This window comes from Tenrec ecaudatus, chromosome 1, assembly GCF_050624435.1.
Source record: "Tenrec ecaudatus isolate mTenEca1 chromosome 1, mTenEca1.hap1, whole genome shotgun sequence".
Taxonomy (NCBI): Eukaryota; Metazoa; Chordata; class Mammalia; order Afrosoricida; family Tenrecidae; genus Tenrec; species Tenrec ecaudatus.
In genome coordinates this window covers 163208842-163225619 of record NC_134530.1, presented here as the reverse complement: position 1 = coordinate 163225619, position 16778 = coordinate 163208842, and the positions used below count along the sequence as shown (strand labels likewise).

General features: G+C 44.8%; 1 protein-coding gene across 1 annotated transcript; it reads left to right on the top strand.

Annotated features, from left to right (window-relative positions):
• The first annotated feature begins 15305 nt into the window (after positions 1 to 15305).
• Positions 15306 to 16574, top strand: LOC142437080 (protein S100-A7-like). The gene is made up of 2 exons (XM_075540376.1): positions 15306 to 15446; positions 16410 to 16574. The coding sequence occupies exons 1-2, from the start codon at positions 15306 to 15308 to the stop codon at positions 16572 to 16574; spliced, it is 306 nt and encodes a 101-aa protein (XP_075396491.1).
• Positions 16575 to 16778: the final 204 nt, after the last annotated feature.

Genomic DNA, 16778 nt, shown 5'->3' with positions numbered 1-16778 from the left:
CAGAATGATGAGGGCAATACATGTACAAATGTGCTTTACACTATTGATGTATGTATCAATTGTGATAAGAGTTGTATGAGCCCCTAATAAAATGATTTTTAAAAAAGTAGGAACAAAAGAAAATGTTTTGAAAAAGATGATGGCAACAAATCTACAAATGTGCTTGACACAATGTCTAGATATATGGATTGTGATAAGAGTTGAAGAGCCTCCAATAAAATGATTTAAAAAACCCCAACAACAACAGGGATTAGAGGAAAATGGCCACTAGTTAAGACTCACCGGTCCAGAGCTCCTGCTGCCAGACCGGACAATTGGGAGGTAAGGTGAAGACCACTGGGACATGGAGTCATGAAATTAGAATTAGGGTACTAGGGTATCTCCTGAACCCCCCTTTTTGCATGTGATTTCTACTCCCAATTTGACCCAAGCACACTCTAAAGCACTCTATGTTCAACAAGCTGTGTTTGAAGCTCCAGCTGCAAAGCTCCTCCAAATTTTTCACTGGGGAGCAGCGATTTCTCCAGGCTGATGTCCTAGAGGGGACACTACCCCAGACACGAGGAGAACCTTACCGAGAGCTCTCTGTGCATTTAGCTGCCTTGAGTGCATATCCTGGGGAGTGGGGCTCGTGGTAACCATAATTAGGAGTAGGTGAAAAAGCAGAATTTTACCTGAGGCAGATCATGGTGTGGGAGTAAACAGGTGGATAGTTAGTCCTGCCTGCCCTGGGGCCCTAGATGGGGCTGTGGTAACACACCGGCCAGCGACCATGCTGTAGTGCTACATACCGCACAAGGCAGGTATACCAGGGAACCCCAGCACTCAGTACCATAGTGGGCACTAAAGCCTGGCTGCTGTTGTGATCTTGCCTTTGAGAGAAATTCCACTCAGCATCTGCGGAACCCTTCATCAAGCGGGCACTCCACCCCGTGTCCTTGGGGAACAGTTGGAACTCCTCCAGCCCCACGGACTGGTGATGAAGTCTCAGTTATCTCCTTACTTACCACTATTTCTTCCTTCTTTACTCGCTCGCCCTTCTCTCTTTCCCACCACAGTCAACCTCAATGAGCTCGGGAATGTGTTGGCTTTTTATTCTCTCTTACCTCCTTTTTCCTTCTGTTTTTCCTCATTTCCCTCTTCTCTCCCTCTTTCCTATCATACGCCACTACTGGCTGTCAGGTCACTACCCCCTGCCTAGGACAAACCAACCCAAATAGCAGGGGGAACTCCAGCCTGCCCTCTGGGGAGTGCTGCACACCACACGAGGCAGCTGTGACAGCCATCTGCTGAGGAAACCTCCGTCAGATCTCTAAGGTGATCATGCCAACTAGGGCAATTCCCCCCAGCATCACTGGGTCCCTGCATTAAATGGGCACCCCAAACTGCCATCATGGGTCAGGGTTTAAACCCAGCTGCCGCCCATTCAATCTCAGGGGCCAGTTATCTCTTTATTCTTCATTTCCTCCTTCTCCCTTTCTTCACTCTTTACCATTACAGCCAATCTCAGTGAGAACAGCTGAGGTTTTACCCCTTCTTTCTCTTTCTTCTTTTGCCTTTTATTCTTCTCTATTTTTTAGTTCTCTTCTCTTCTCTCTCCGCTTTTATGATTCTCTCCATTTCCTCTTTTTCCTTCCATATTCCACGGCTGGTTTCTAGACTGCTAAACTCTGCCTAGGACAACTCTGCCCACCCAGTGGGGAGAGCTAAAGCCTTCCCCCTAGGACAGCGCTGCACACAGAAAGAGACTGTGCTACTCACAGCACGGCACGGAGTTCAGCTCTCTATTGATTAATTTTTTTTTTTTCTCTTTCGCCTTTTTCATTTTTTCCTTCTTTCGGTTTGTTCTTCTTCCATTTTTCTTCGTTTAACTGCTTTTTCATCTGTTCTCTCTTTCTTGCCACAGTTGCAGCTCCTCCAGTTCTCATTTTTTGCTATTTTCTTTTTTTACTCTTCACTTTTTTATAGTCTGTGCATTTTAGTTGTGTGTTTATGAGTGGGTGTTAGTGTACTTGCCATTTTTGAACCAGTCTTTGTTTTCTTGCTTCTCTCCTTTTTTTGACCTTTAACAAGCCACTTGCAGACTCCAAGGCACTGCCCTCGACTATGAAGGCCCAACTGTGAAAGCTCCCTCCGGCGTTTGTTACTTTGCATGCAGCTGATGAAACCATGCCCGTCCTCTTCCATACACTAAGCATCAGGCAGTTCTCCCTTCAAACTGTGGAGGGACCTCAAGCTTAATCCCTAAGACCAGGGATGTGACTGGATTGACCTCTTGCCCACCATTGGTGGGGTTTCCACGCTACCGCGCGTATATTCACCCAACCTCCAAAAGGATCTGTGTGTCTACAGCAAATCCCCTGCCCATTGTATGGCTCCACACCTAGGGGATACAACCACTAGGCCTCCTTGGCACTCCAGTTGCACATGGAAACACTACAGGTCATCCAAGGCGCTCCAAGCACCATGAGGCCTCCTTAGAGATCAGCAAGTGAAGTGATGACCTCACGGGCCCACAACAACCCAACCAGCGTCACATGAGAGGACTATCCCACCCACACAACAAACAATGGAATACTGGGCGGCAATGGTAAGAATGAAACTAAAGGAAGATATAGCAATACCCTGACCCCTCATTAAAGCTCCCAGCAGGTAGTTTGTAGAAGCAATCCTACAAGTCCCCCAAGAGAGAGCCCAGTGCTCCTTGACTCTGGAATATGGCTCCAGGCTCCTCTAAAGCAACATGTAAACAGCAACCAGTCCTAAGTGCTTCAATGAAAAAGGAGGAGAAACAGAAGACAATGCTCGAAGAAATCCTGAAGCTAACTCTGTGCACAGACAAAGCAGATATTGACCAACCACAGAAAGAAAATTTAAGCATGCTCCTTAGAGTCATACAGGATATGAGGGAAGAAATGTAGGTAAAGGATGAAATGATACAGGAGATAAAGGCAATGCATCAAAGGGAAGTTCAAGACTTAAAGCATGAAATAAAATCCAGTGGCAAATGGACAGACTTTGCCAACAGACTTGAGGATGCAGAGAATCGCACCAGTGACCAAGAGGATAACCGAGCAGACATCAGCAAATGGGAAAAGCAGTCAAGTAAGGCATTCAGAGAAGCTGTAGAAAACCCGACAGCCATGTCTGATGCCATGAATAGGAAGAGTATTAGAATAATTGGACTACTGGAACAAGACACAACAAAGAAGTCAACATCGAAAGTTGAAAGGCAATTCTTAGAGGAAAACAACACCAGCTTAATAAATGAAAATCAGGCAATCGTTCCGGAGCCTGAAAGAACACCAGACAGACTGAGTCCTAATAAGAATTCACCTAGACACATAGTTGTCAAATTACCCAACTATGAGTAAAAGGAGAAGATCCTAAAAGCAGCTAGGGAAAAGCAAACAGTCACATAGAAAGGTACCCCATTAAGAGTATGTTCCGATCTATCAGCAGAAACGATGAGAAGAGGAGGGAGTGAAGTAACATATTCCAAATATTGACAGACAACAAAACAAGCCCAAGAATGCTTTACCCGGCTAAATTATGTCTTTGATAGATGGAAAATTAAGAGGCTTCCCAGACAAGGAAAACCTCAAAGAATACACGAAAAGAAACCCAGCCCTAGAAAAGATCCTTGCCAATCCAGTATGGGCAAAAATCAACACTCACTGAAGGCCAATAAGGGACCATCACAGAACAATTCCACCCATATGGCAACAAAGAGAATAACAGCCCCCAGGATAGCATTGGCTCAATAGTGGAAAAAAGGCTAACCTCACACACCACACAAGCTGATAAGATAGCTAGGTAGGAAAACACGCGGCACAAAAGGTACAAGATGACATCACAGAGTCCACAGTTGGATGTAATAACACTGAATATGAATGGGCTGAACTCAGGCATTAAAAGACAGAGGCTAATAGACTGGCTCAGAAAACAATCCCCATCGATCTGCTGCCTCCAGGAGACACCTCTCAGGCCTGGAGACAAATACAGGTTGAGAATTAAAGGCTAGCGAAAAATACACCAACCAAATGGCAATGCAAAAAAACAAAAAAGGAGAGAATCTATCTTATAATCTGACAGAATTGACCTTAAGATGCAGGCCACCACAAGAGAAAATGAGGAGCAGTATGTAATGCTAAAGGGAACAGTGGACCAAAAATCAGTGAGCACAATAGATGTATATGCGCCTAATGAGAGAGCTGTGGCATTTGTCAATCAAACTCTCCAAAAGGTTAAAAAAGCAATTACAGGCTCAACAATTAGAGTTGGTGACTTTAATACATCACTCTCTGAATGAGACAGGTCATTGGGAAAGAAACTCAATAAGGAGGCTACAGATCTAAACAACATCATTGGGCGACTGGATTTGATAGTTATTTTCAGAACTTCCCACCCATATGAAAATTATTCATATTCTTTTCAAGCCCACATGCCACATATTCTTAAATAGATCACATGCTGGGACACTAGTCGAACTTGAGTAAATTCAAGCACATAGAGATTATACAGACGTCTCTGTCTGATCACTGTGCCATCAAGCTGGAAATTAACATAAGGGTGGTGAACAAAACAAGGGCACACAATTTGAGGATGAACATTTCTCTTTTGCAAAAGGAGTGGGTATTGACCCAGATCAGAGATGAGATCAGGAAGTTTCTAGAAACCAATGAGAACGTGAAGATGACATAGCAAAACCTGTGGGATACAGCAGAGGCATTTATCAGAGGATGGCTGATAGCAATAAATGCACACCTGCAAAAAGAAGTGTGACTTGTGGATGAAATGCTGGCATAAAACTTAAAACAATTAGAGCAGAGGCAACAGAACAACCCTATGAATAGCAAGAGAATGGAGAGATAGTATAAAAATCAGAGTTGAGATATGGGAGAGGGAAAATAAGAAAATATGGAAAAAATTAATATGGCTAAAAGTTGGTTCTTTGAAAGAATTAATAGAATTGATAGACTGCTGGCAAACCAAACCAAAGAAGGGAAGGAATGAAAGACAATTGCAAGAGTGGAGGATAAAACAGGGGACATTACAATGAACCCTAATGAAATCAAAAGGATAATTACACAGTATTATGAAGGCCTATAATCTAAGGAATTCAACAGTCTGGATGACATAGACAAATATTTGGAAACACAACACCTCCCTAGACTATCCCAGATGGATATCAAGAATCTCAACAGATTCATAGCAATGCAAGAAATAGACACGTTAATCAAGGGATTACCAACAAAAACTCCCCTGGGCCAGATGGCGTCACAGTAGAATGCTACCAAGCATTCAGGGAAGAACGGACACCAACCCTATACAATCTCTTTCAGAACATAGAGAAACATGGAAAACTCCCAAATCCTTTCTATGAAGCTGGTATAACTCTGATACCTAAAGTGGGCAAAAATCCCAGGAGAATTGAGAACTATAATCCAATATCCCCTGTGAGCATCGATGCAGAAATCCTTAACAAAATGCTGGCCAATAGAATACAAAAGCATATTAAAATATAACTCACCGGGACCAAGTGGGATTCATAGCAAGGATGCAGGGATGGTTCACCATATGAAAGACCATCAGCATTATTCGCCATATTGGCAGGAAACATGATAAGAACCACATGAAAATATCGATAGATGCGGAAAAAGCCTTCGACAACATCCAACATGCATTCCTGTTTAAGACACTGAAGAAGATAGGAATAGAAGGAAATTTCCTGAATATTATACAAGGTATATGTGAGAAACCAACAGCTAACATGGCAGTTAATGGAGAAAAGATGAAAACAATTCCACAGGAAAAGGGGACCAGACAAGTATACTCCTTGTCCTTACTCCTATTTAACGTCATACTGGAGTTCCTAGCTAACAAACTAAGAAAAAGAAATTAAAGTTATTCATCTGGGGAAGGAAGAGGCGAAATCATCATTATTCACAGACGATGTAATTCTATACATTGAAGATCCCCTAAACTCTACAAGTGGAGTGTTGGAAGCAGTAGAGGAATATGGCAGAGTGGCAGGATATAAGACAGCCAACAGAATTTATTGGACTACTCTACACACCAGACAAAATCACAGAGGAGACGATTAAAATGGTAGTACCCTTTACAATAACCAAACACAAACTGAAATACCTAGGGATATACCTGGCTAGGAAATTGAAAGATTTGTATGAGGAAAATTATAAAACACTACTACAAGAAACCAAGAGCGACCTCAACAAACGGAAGAATATCACATGCTCCTGGATTGGCAGATGTCAGTGCTGGCCAAGGCAATATATAAGCCCAGTGCTATCCCGATACAAATACCACCATCCTTCTTCAAAAATTGGAAAAACTGTTTATCAACTTCATATGGAGGGCTAGGAAGCTCAGAATTAGCAGAGAACTCCTCAAGGAGAAGGACAATGTGGGAGGGCTTGCTCTACCTGACTTAAGCACATAATATATGGTTACAGTAGACAAAATCGTGTAGTACTGGTATAACAACAGATAATTCAGACAAACAAAAAAGAGCTGAGACCCAGAAATAAAAACAGCATACAGGCAACTGATATTTGATAAGGGCCCCAAAAATATCCAATGGTAAGCAGATGCTCTCTTCAATAAATTGTGCTGGAAAAAATGGGCATATACCTGCAGAAAAATGAAGCAAGACCCTTACCTCACTCCATGCACAAGAATAAACTCAAGGTGGATCACACCCTTGAGATAAAACCCCAAATAACTTGGGACATTAATGAGGGAATTGGGACAAACCTGAGGATCTTGGCACAGGGAATACATGCCTATCGGAAACAGGGAAGAGCACAAATACAGAGGAGGCAGAAATAGACAAGTGGGATATACTGAAGATAAGACACCTGTGTACATCAAAAGAACTCACCAAGAGAGTAAGAAGAGAGCCCACGGACCGGGAAAACATTTTTAGCAATGACACATCAGAGAAAGGCCTGATTATTGAAATCTACAATGCTCTGCTAGCTTCCAAAAGAAAATAACTAATTGCCGAAGCAGACCTGACCAGAAGTTTCACAGGGGTCAGAAATCCAAATGACAAATAAACATATGAAAAAGTGTTTCTGATCATTAGCTACAAGAGAAATGCAAATTAAAACAACAATTAGGTGCCACCTAACACCCTCAAAGATAGCCCAATTAAAAAAAATCAGAACGTAAAAAGTATTGGAGGGACTGTGGTGAGATAAGAACTCTCATCCACAGCTGGTGGACCTGTAGGTATGATCAGCCACAATGGAAGTCGATTTGGCAATTTCTAAAACAGATGGAAATTGAGTTACCAAAAGAGCCAGCAATCCCCCTCTGGGTATATATACCCAGTAGAGGCAAGAAACAAACCGCGGGCAGACATCTGTGCTCCAATGTTCATTGCACCACAGTTCACCATCACAAGGAGCTGGAAACAACCCATATGGCCATCAACAGATGAATGGATTAAAAAATTTGGCACATACATACAATGGAGTACTGTGTTTCACTAACAGGCGGTGATGAACTCAAGAAGCTTATTGCCGCATGGGAAGAACTGGAAGAATGTATTCTAAGCGAAGTAAGCGAAGCACAAAATGAGAAATACAATGTGAGTCCACTGAAGTAAGTTTATGAAAGGAAAGAAAAGATATATGCAAAGGGGTGCATGGAAAACTATTGTATACAAACACTTCAGGGATGAGTTCCAGGCAGTGTGGCATGAGCCAGACCAATTCCATAGCTATACATGATAGAAGAGTAAGAAGGGAGGGGAATGGTAAAAAAAAGAGAGTGTGGCAGGGAATAGGATACTAACCCACCAAAGGGTAAGGTATTGTTTATGTCTACACAGGGAAAGTGCGACCAGACGTAAATCCAGTGCAGTGTCCCGGGCTGAAATTGCAGTGTGCTGGCAGGGAGATGGGAGTGGAGGGGCCTGATGGCCCGGCCCCCATACCAGCTACATGAACAACTGTGCCACCCCCGGAAGAACTTACCTTAGAGGACAGCACTGAAGCTGCAGCTCAGGGAAGAGGGGCATGTCTGATCAGAGCACACAGGAGCAAATGAATGGCGAGGACGTGAGAGTGGAGCACATCCTGACCCACCCATCCTGGAGGACAATATCCACGTTCCGAACAGCCAATGCACAGAGTGCACCATATGGTTTCTCCCACTATGGGGCACGATATCCCTCGCTGACCCATGTCCCTTCGGGGGACAACACTGGAGACTCAGTGTGGCGATTGGCCCGGAGAGACCCCGCAACACTGAGGCACAACAGTAAAATCTTGCAGCAGAACAATGGGGTAAGCAGATCAGGGAGGTCCTCAGGGAGTGTAAGGGATAGACTCTGGGGCCAGAGCATGGCATCCCATCGGACTTGACTGGAGGACACACCTAGAGGTAAAAAATGAGACCTTGATCTATATACAGGTTTTTCTTTCTTTTTCAAATTAAAAAATATTTATGGGTGATTGGTTTTCTTTTTGTTGTCATCATTGTGTTCTCTTTTGTCACTTTGTCTTGCTGTGCCTTGTGTTTCGATCCATATTATTATCTCTGCAGATCTATCTAGATAAGATAGGCTGGATGAACAGTCTCAAGGAGAAAACAACAGGACTCATGGTTCCAGGAGGAAATGGGAGAGGTTGGAGGCAGGGTAAAGAGGCGGTGTTGACCAACCCAGAGACAGGGGAACAACAAATGATCCAAAATAAATTATAAGTGTGAGAGGCCTGGTAGTGATTCAACAACAGCAATGTAACCTAGAGAAATTACTGAAACCCAAATGAAACCAATCATGATAGTGGGATAAGAGGAAAGTAAAAGGAAATAGAGGATTGAACTAAGAGACAAAAGGTATTTATAGAGGTCAAAATACAGGCATGTACATATAGGATGGTAAAGAAATCAATCTATCTGCATATATTTATAGGTACAGTATTAAGGCAGCATATGGACATTGAACCTCTCCTCAAGCACATACTCAATACAAGAACACTTTGTTTGATTAGATTGGCATTCCATGATGCACACCTTCCCGACATGATCGCTGAAGACAAATGTGTGCATAAGCAAATGTGGTGATGAAAGCTGATGGTGTCCAGCTATAAAAATAATACAGCATCTGGGGTCTTAAAGACTTACAGATAAACAAGCACCCATCTAGCTAAGAACCATCAAAGCCCACATGGAAGAAGCACACCAGCCTGTGTGACCATGAGTTATAGAAGGGACCACGTATCAGACATCAAAGAACAGAAAATAATATCAGCATGTGCCCACCTTCCCGATATGATCAATGAAGACAAATGTGTGCATGGCAAATGTGGTGAAGAAAGCTGATGTTGCCTGATTATCAAAAGATATAGCGTCTGGGGTCGTATAGGCTTTAAGGAAAACAAACGTCCATCTAGCTCAGAAGCAACAAAGCCCACATGGAAGAAGCACACCAGCCTGTGTTACCACGAGTTGACGAAGGGATCAGGTATCAGTCATCACAGAACAAAAACTCATATCATTGTGAATGAGGGTGAGTGAAGAGTGGAGACCCAAAGCCCATATGTAGACAACTGACAGCCCATTACTGCAGGGTTGCAGGGAGGGGATGAGCCAGTCAGGGTGCAGGGTAGCAATGATGAAACATACAACTTTACTCTGGTTCTTAAAAGCTTACTACCCCCACCCCCACTATCAGGATCCCAATTCTACCTTACAGATCTAGCTAGACTAGAGGCTGTATATTGGGACTGATCAGAACTGGAAATATAGGCAATCCAGGTCACACGACCCCATCGGGACCAGTGGTGAGAGTGGTGATACCTGGAGTGTGGAGGGAAGGTGTGGTAGAAATGGGGAACTGATCACAAGGATCTACATATAACCTTGTCCCTGGGGGTTGGACAATAGGCAAGTGGGTCAAGGGAGACATTGGACAGTGTAAGATATGACAAAATAATAATAATTCTTTATGAATTATGAAGGGTTTCTGAGAGTGGGGCGAGTGTGGAGGGAAGGGGAAAATGAGGAGCTGGTATTAAGAGCTTAAGTAGAAAGAAAATGTTTTGAGAATGAAGATGGCAACAAACGTACAAATGTGCTTGACACATGGATGGATGGATGGGGTGTGATAAGAATTTTATGAATCGCTGAGGACAAATTTGGTGCATAAGCAAAAGTGGTGAAGAAAGCTGATCGTGTCAGGCTATCAAATGATATAGCATGTGGGTTCTTAGTTATGGAGACAATCAGGAGGCTATCTAGCCAAGAAACAACAAAGCCCACATGGAAGAAGCACATCAACCTACCCCTACACGAACACTGCAGACAAAGCAGGTGCATAGGCAAATTCGGTGAAGAAATCTGATGGTGCCCAGTTGTCAAAATATATAGAATCTGGGTCCCATAGGCTGGAAGATAAACAAGGGGCTATCTTACTGAGAAACAACAAAGCCCACATGGAAGAAGCACCCCAGCCTGTGAGATGACAAGGTGTCAAGGGATCAGGTATCAAATAAAAAAAAGATTCTATTTTATTTCCCAGTTTGTGAATCACAAAAGGAATAGATGCATACAGACAATAACTGATGCAATAGTTGACCGGGAACTTTCTGGTGGGGTTAGGCGTGGGTATTTGGGAATAATCAGGGGGTTTGGGTAGCAAGCAATGAATGCAGGAGGGGGAGTGAGGATTAGAATGGATGTGATAATGCATGTACAACTATATTAAAGAGTGGTTTAACTATGGAAGTGTATGATGGAATATGATATCATGGAAACCACTAAAAAAGAGAGAGAGCCGGAGAAACCAAACTTGACCAATATTTACCATGGAGAAGGAGGAAGGGGCATTGAGTTTATGTAAATGGTGATGGACTAATTTCAAATAGGCTATCAATAATGGTCATACAGAACGACAAGTACAATCAATGACACTGAATTATACATGTAGAAGTTGCTAGAGAAGGTTTTGTTGGGTACACTTCTGACACAGATGAAGAACAAAATTACATTAATAGCAATTAGGTCAAGGAACAAATCAGTTCTAAAACTGATTGTGGTAATCTCCTTGATAAGATTGAATTGTATGACATGTGGATGAAAGATCAATAAAATTTAACAAAACCAAAAGAACCAAATAGAAAGCAAAGCAAGAAGGAAAGTTTTCAAATAATTTAAAAAAAAGAACAAGAAAAAAGAATGAAGGATAAGAAGGTCTTCCCTTGATCTCCCTTGGGCTGGATGCTGTGAGAAGCAAGCAGGGCACTGGCTTTGCACAGGGGTCAATTATTGGTCTTACCTTCATCAGAAACCTCAATCCTTTTCTAGCCGCCTACCTAGTCCAAGCCAGTGCTATCCAGGCTGGTGTGTGCCTGTGAGGTTGGTTTACGTCCCTACGGAACACTAAATCAGTCTTGAGAAGAAGAGCCAGCCACGTGGCTGCCTATCCTTTGGGCTGTGGACTCACTCCTTGTGTGTGGGTACTCAAATAGGGCAGGACTTGCCTCTTAATGCCCAGGACACTTGAGTCACGGTAGGAGAAGTTGTCGTGAGGGCACAAGAGAACGGCACTTGACAACAAATATCGAATAGCTCTACTGGATTTACTTCTCTCACAATTGCCCATGCTAAGGATAAAGAGTAGCTGGCCTAATAAGATATGCCCAGTAAGCATGCATTATTATTAAAAGTGGATGATAGGTACAGGTGTGCATACCAACTACAGCAAACTACACCCATCGTCCTCTTGTGACGGAAGTGGGGTTGTGGCATCTGGGAAATAGGTGTGTGACAAAGCTTTTGTCATTTTCACGTTATGACGTGATGAAGACAACACAATCACTGAATCGTGTGCATGTCCAGCTTTTGCTGTGAAATATCATGTCACTATAATATGAATGTATGGAGAGGGAGACCTCAGACCTGCCCTGGTTTCAGTGATGATGGATGGAGACACTGAATGGAGGGACACGGAAGAATGTGGGAATCGGCTGAATCTGTGGGAGACTTCAGGACACTTCTGTAGGCAATCCTCGGGGCCGCTCAGTGGCTAAGCTGGAAACTGTCTGTGTCCTGAGAGGACTCAGGAAGGGGTGCAGGAATGTGACAGCTGTCAGTGACTCCTCAGGGCTGTCCACCGCAGCCCCAGGTCTCCTTACGCTGAGTTTCGGCTCCTGTTTCCGTGTGGAAATCAGTTTGTGTCAGAAGATGGTGTGGGTCAGAGCCCAGTCATCTCTGTCACTCTGACACGAGCTGATTTGCATAGAGGAGGAGGAAGAATTGAAGATGCCTCAGGAAAGCATCTGTCACTGGTTTGTTAAGGTGCAACTGGAAAACTGTGTGTGGGCGTGTGTGTGTGTGTTGGGGTAGGGGTGTCAGTGCAAGATCTCCTATGTTCTGGATGCATGTCCCCTGCAGGAGGTGTGACTCTGTTCAGCCCAGAGTCCTTCCTCTCTCCTGCGAATGAGGTCCCTTCCCTGAACTTTGAGTTTCCACAAAGCTTAGTCCAGGCTCGATCCAGGTTCATAATCTGAGTGTCCTAAATAACATGCCTTCCCTGGAAAGAAGGGGTGTCAGTGCTGACATTGCAGAGGTAAGGATCATGAGGCATTGGCTGTGCAGCGGCTACCTGAATGTCTGGCACAGTCTGTACGCTCTCCAGCAGCAGCAGAGCTGGTTGGTTTATGAACTATGAGTCCAGGCTTGCTGCAGCAGAGGGTGAATTAGTATCCAGCGATATGCTGCATGCAGGGTGCTAATAACCATCCTGTTTAGAATGCATTATGCATTGGGGTGATAACCACAAGGTCACCAGTTTGAATGCACCAGTCACTCCTGGATGGTCAGCAGAAACGTCTTTCTGCTCCATAAAGATATACACATGATGTAAGCCTGTGGTCAATCCCATGTGAATACAGTCCAGGGATATGAATCGCCTCGTGATCACAGAGAGTACTGTAAAGGCAATGATGGGAGAGGATAGTTTGTTTAGAATGTAATACCTCATCCTCTGATCTCCTTTTGGGTCATTATAAAGTTGTTTCAGTTTTAACATTTTCTGCTTTTTTTGGCTGGAGAGTTTTCTACGTTTAATCTAGTCGGTGTTAGCTTTCATTTCTTTGCTTCCAGTTTGTTGGGTTTTGTATGATTTCCTGACTGTGAAATTCGGGATAGGTAGCTCTGTAGAGCATGTACTGGATGGACAATTACCTGTGGGCATGACAGGGGGATGGAGCGACATGGGGCTTAACAACAGAGAGAAGAAAAAGGAAATGTTTTCATATGGACGGTAGTGATGATTGCACATCTCTTGTCTTGAAGCAGACATGTCAATCTTTTCATACATAAGCGTCTACATTCTATTTATGCATTTATCCAACTGTCGACCCCGGCAATGCACAGGGGCAGTTCTCCTGTGTGTCATGGGGTCACTGTGGATCACAGTCAACTTGATGGCAGTGGGCTTAGGATGTAAAGCCCAGTTAAGACATGGTCCACTTAGCCCCACCCCTTATTGGGTTTTGGGAGGAAGAAGGCCTTGGTGAGGTCACCTAGGAAGGGCACTTACTGGTGGCCTTGATTGCTTATGGGAAATGTGGGTCACCACCCTGAGGAGTGTCTACACATTTGCATGGACAGGGCTGCCGGAAGCAGACAGCACACAGGGCCCCAGGGCTCCCAACCCCACAGACCCAGGCTCAGCCTATATAGGGCCTGCTCTGTGCCCAGAGACACAACTTCCCTCATCTTTTTCTCCGGGATCATCTGAATCTCCGGTAAGTCTGCACTTGCCTCTGAGCTTTCCCTGGAGTGCTGTCCAGAGCCTCTTGCTGTTGGTCCTGCAGGAGCTGGGAGAGCTGCTGTGGGGAAAGCCTGGGTTTTAGCTCAGAGTCTGCAGTGTTGGAGGCTGACTTGGGCCCAAGGGTCCTCATCGGTCTTTCATTGCTCCTTGTGGCTTTGCTCTCTACGTCTAGGGGAACTCGTGGTTGTTTGGATGGAAACATTTCCAGTGGGAGTGCAGGACAGGATCCTTCCCTCTTTTTGCCTTCTTTCCTCTGTGGATTCACCTGCATCCAGTCCCCAGGATCATGAATCCCCACTCCCTCTGTCCATGTCCAGGTGTCCTGTAGTGTACTAGATTATAAATTGCACAGGTAACCAGAGGTGAACAGTTCAGAACTAGCAGGTGAGCTGCTCTCTGGGAGAAAAATGAGGCTTTCACCTCCCATAAAGAATGACAGTCTTGTCCCCACAGGGGAAGTTGTCCCCTGCCCTATAGGGTCACTCCTGAAACGTGTCAGACCTGAGCAGATTGGTGCAATTGTTTATTTTTTAAGCTCCGTAGCTACGGAGAAGGGTTAGGGTCACATATGAGTCTAGTGAAAGCTCTCCCCGTCTCCATCATAGGGACCCTCTCTCATTATTACATGATCCATTTTGGACCAACCTTCAATAGGCCTTTGTCAGACACAGCTCCACCTTCCAGCCCTCCTGTCCAATGATTCCCTAGTGACCTTTTTAGCCTAGGGCTCAGTGCCTGTCCTTGGACACGGCTGCCACAAGCTGGGTGATTCTTCTTAGCAGTTGACCAGGCTGAAGCTTTCTCCCATGTGGGACAGTGATGGCGGGTGGTTATTAGCTGCCCTCATGGCTGAGTCCAGGTTGTCTTGAGGATGCTTTAGAAAGTGAGAGAGAAGAATTGCAGGGATGCCCTTTTCTGATTTGAGTTTCAGTCCAGGCTAGACCTCTGAGTGTTGGAAGAAAGTCTTGCTTCAGGGCTCTTAAATAAAGACCTTCTCTTGATGTAAAAATTGTGAAGCCCTGCAGTTCAGAGGTTAGAGAAGAACAAACACTTGATGGTCTTGGATTGCTGACAACCCAAAGGACCCCCGCTTCCCACTTCTCTCCATTGAATAGCCTAAAGAGGGTGGGGTTCTGTTCATGTATCCTGTGGAATAGATGAAACCAACGGACTGTGCTAATAGTCTCTCACTTCTGGGGTGATCAAGGAAACCTCCCCTCCCCTCCTCGTCATTCTGATAGGCCGTGTTCTCTGCTCACACTCACACTCTTCCTCACTTCCCCAGTCACGGACTGGGACAGCCGGTCTCACCCTTGACTCTTGGAGATAATTCATTCCAACACACAGAGAATTATAAATCCCTTTGGCTCCCTCTCAGGCCTACCTGCCCTTGCTCCTCAAGCCCTTCCGCACCATCTCACTCAGAAATATTGTCCTGGGCATAGGAATTGAAGGTCATTGTATTTTCCCCTGCAGTTCATTGAAAGCAAAGATGAGCAACACCCAAGCTGAGAAGTCCATCATGGGCATGATCGACCTGTTTCACAAATACACTGGACAGGATGACACCATCAATAAGCGTGACCTGCTGAAAATGATGAAGGACAATTTTCCCAACTTCCTCTGTGACTGTGTGAGTGGGGCTGGATGCCCAGTATTGGGCCTTAGCCTGGATCCCCTGTGGTTGTCTGATCCTGAATCTAGCAGTGCATCCCAGCTGTCTTTCCCGGGTGTCCATGTACCCCACACCCCAACAAATTCTAGGGCTACCCCAAGTACAGAAGATGATATAGTGAATGGAGTCTCAAGTGCAGAGTGAGATTCCCTGGGCTCTCCTTCTACTCCTTGCAGCTGCATAGCGTGTGACTGGAGCACGTTGCACATACTCTGTGACTGTAATGTCTTCTGAGTGCCATTATTCAGACCAGGGGGAAGATGTCCTAAAGGAGAAGTGATTTGTGAGCGGACAAATCTGTTACAGATATAAAGGGCTCTAAAGGGCTGACCAGCTGAGTGGTGTGATTTGAAATGCTGTCGTGGGCTGGGTTTGACTACAGTTATCTCCTTCATCTGCCTCAGAGTCTCCCTCCCTACATTGGCTCCTCTGGGATCAGTGGGACTTCCTTAAGATGCAGCCCAATAGAAATCATACCACGGAACACTTGGACATAGGACTTTGCATTTGGCCAGCGTTATTCTCACACAGGGGTTTCCAGTAGAGTGTGTGGGACTTCCCGGTAAAAATTATAAAAACCTGTGCCCCAAGGAAAGGAAACCCGGAACTCATGTTGCAGGGTGGGCATGAAGAGAGATAGCAATTGGACCTCAGAGGAATGCAGATGGTGCCTGGTGGGAGGAGGGCCCTGCCTCCAGTACTGGTATGGCTTCTTCAGAAAGTACTCAGCATGCTCCTGCTTCCCATCTGGGGCTCTGGGGTTGAGGGATCTGAATGGAGTAACCACACTTCTCATTTATTCCTCTGCCAAGGTCACATCCTCCACAACTGCCATCCACCCCCCAAGTCATTTCTGCCATTCCCACCCCAAATCTCACAAGTGATAGGCTTTTGCTTGTGTGCACCCTTTTCTTTCCGCAGGAGAAAAGAAAGAGGGATTACTTGGCCAACCTGTTTGAGAAGAAGGATAAGAATCGGGATGAGAAGATTGAGTTTTCCGAGTTTCTGTCCACCCTGGGCGATATAGGCACAGACTACCACAACCAGAGCCACGGAGCCGAGCCTTGTTCCGGGGAAATCCAGTGAGCCTGGTGTAGCCCAGAGGCGAGCCAATCTCCAACTCAATAAAGTGTCTCCTTCCGCTCACCCTTGCCTTGTTACTCCTTCTAGTTGGGTGTGTGTATTTTTGGGCAGAACAAGTGGTTTTTGGTTCATTGCTAGGCACTAAAGAGGCAGAAATAAAACATACATCCCTCGGGAAATTCTTCCCTGTGGGACCCTGGTTTGAAG

What these genes read in the sequence shown, in the direction of transcription:
- LOC142437080 (XM_075540376.1), top strand. Translation starts at nt 15,306, where the DNA reads ATGAGCAACACCCAAGCTGAGAAGTCCATCATGGGCATGATCGACCTG. An exon ending in CCAACTTCCTCTGTGACTGT is followed by an intron (nt 15,447 to 16,409) that starts GTGAGTGGGGCT and finishes TTCTTTCCGCAG; the next exon opens with GAGAAAAGAAAGAGGGATTA.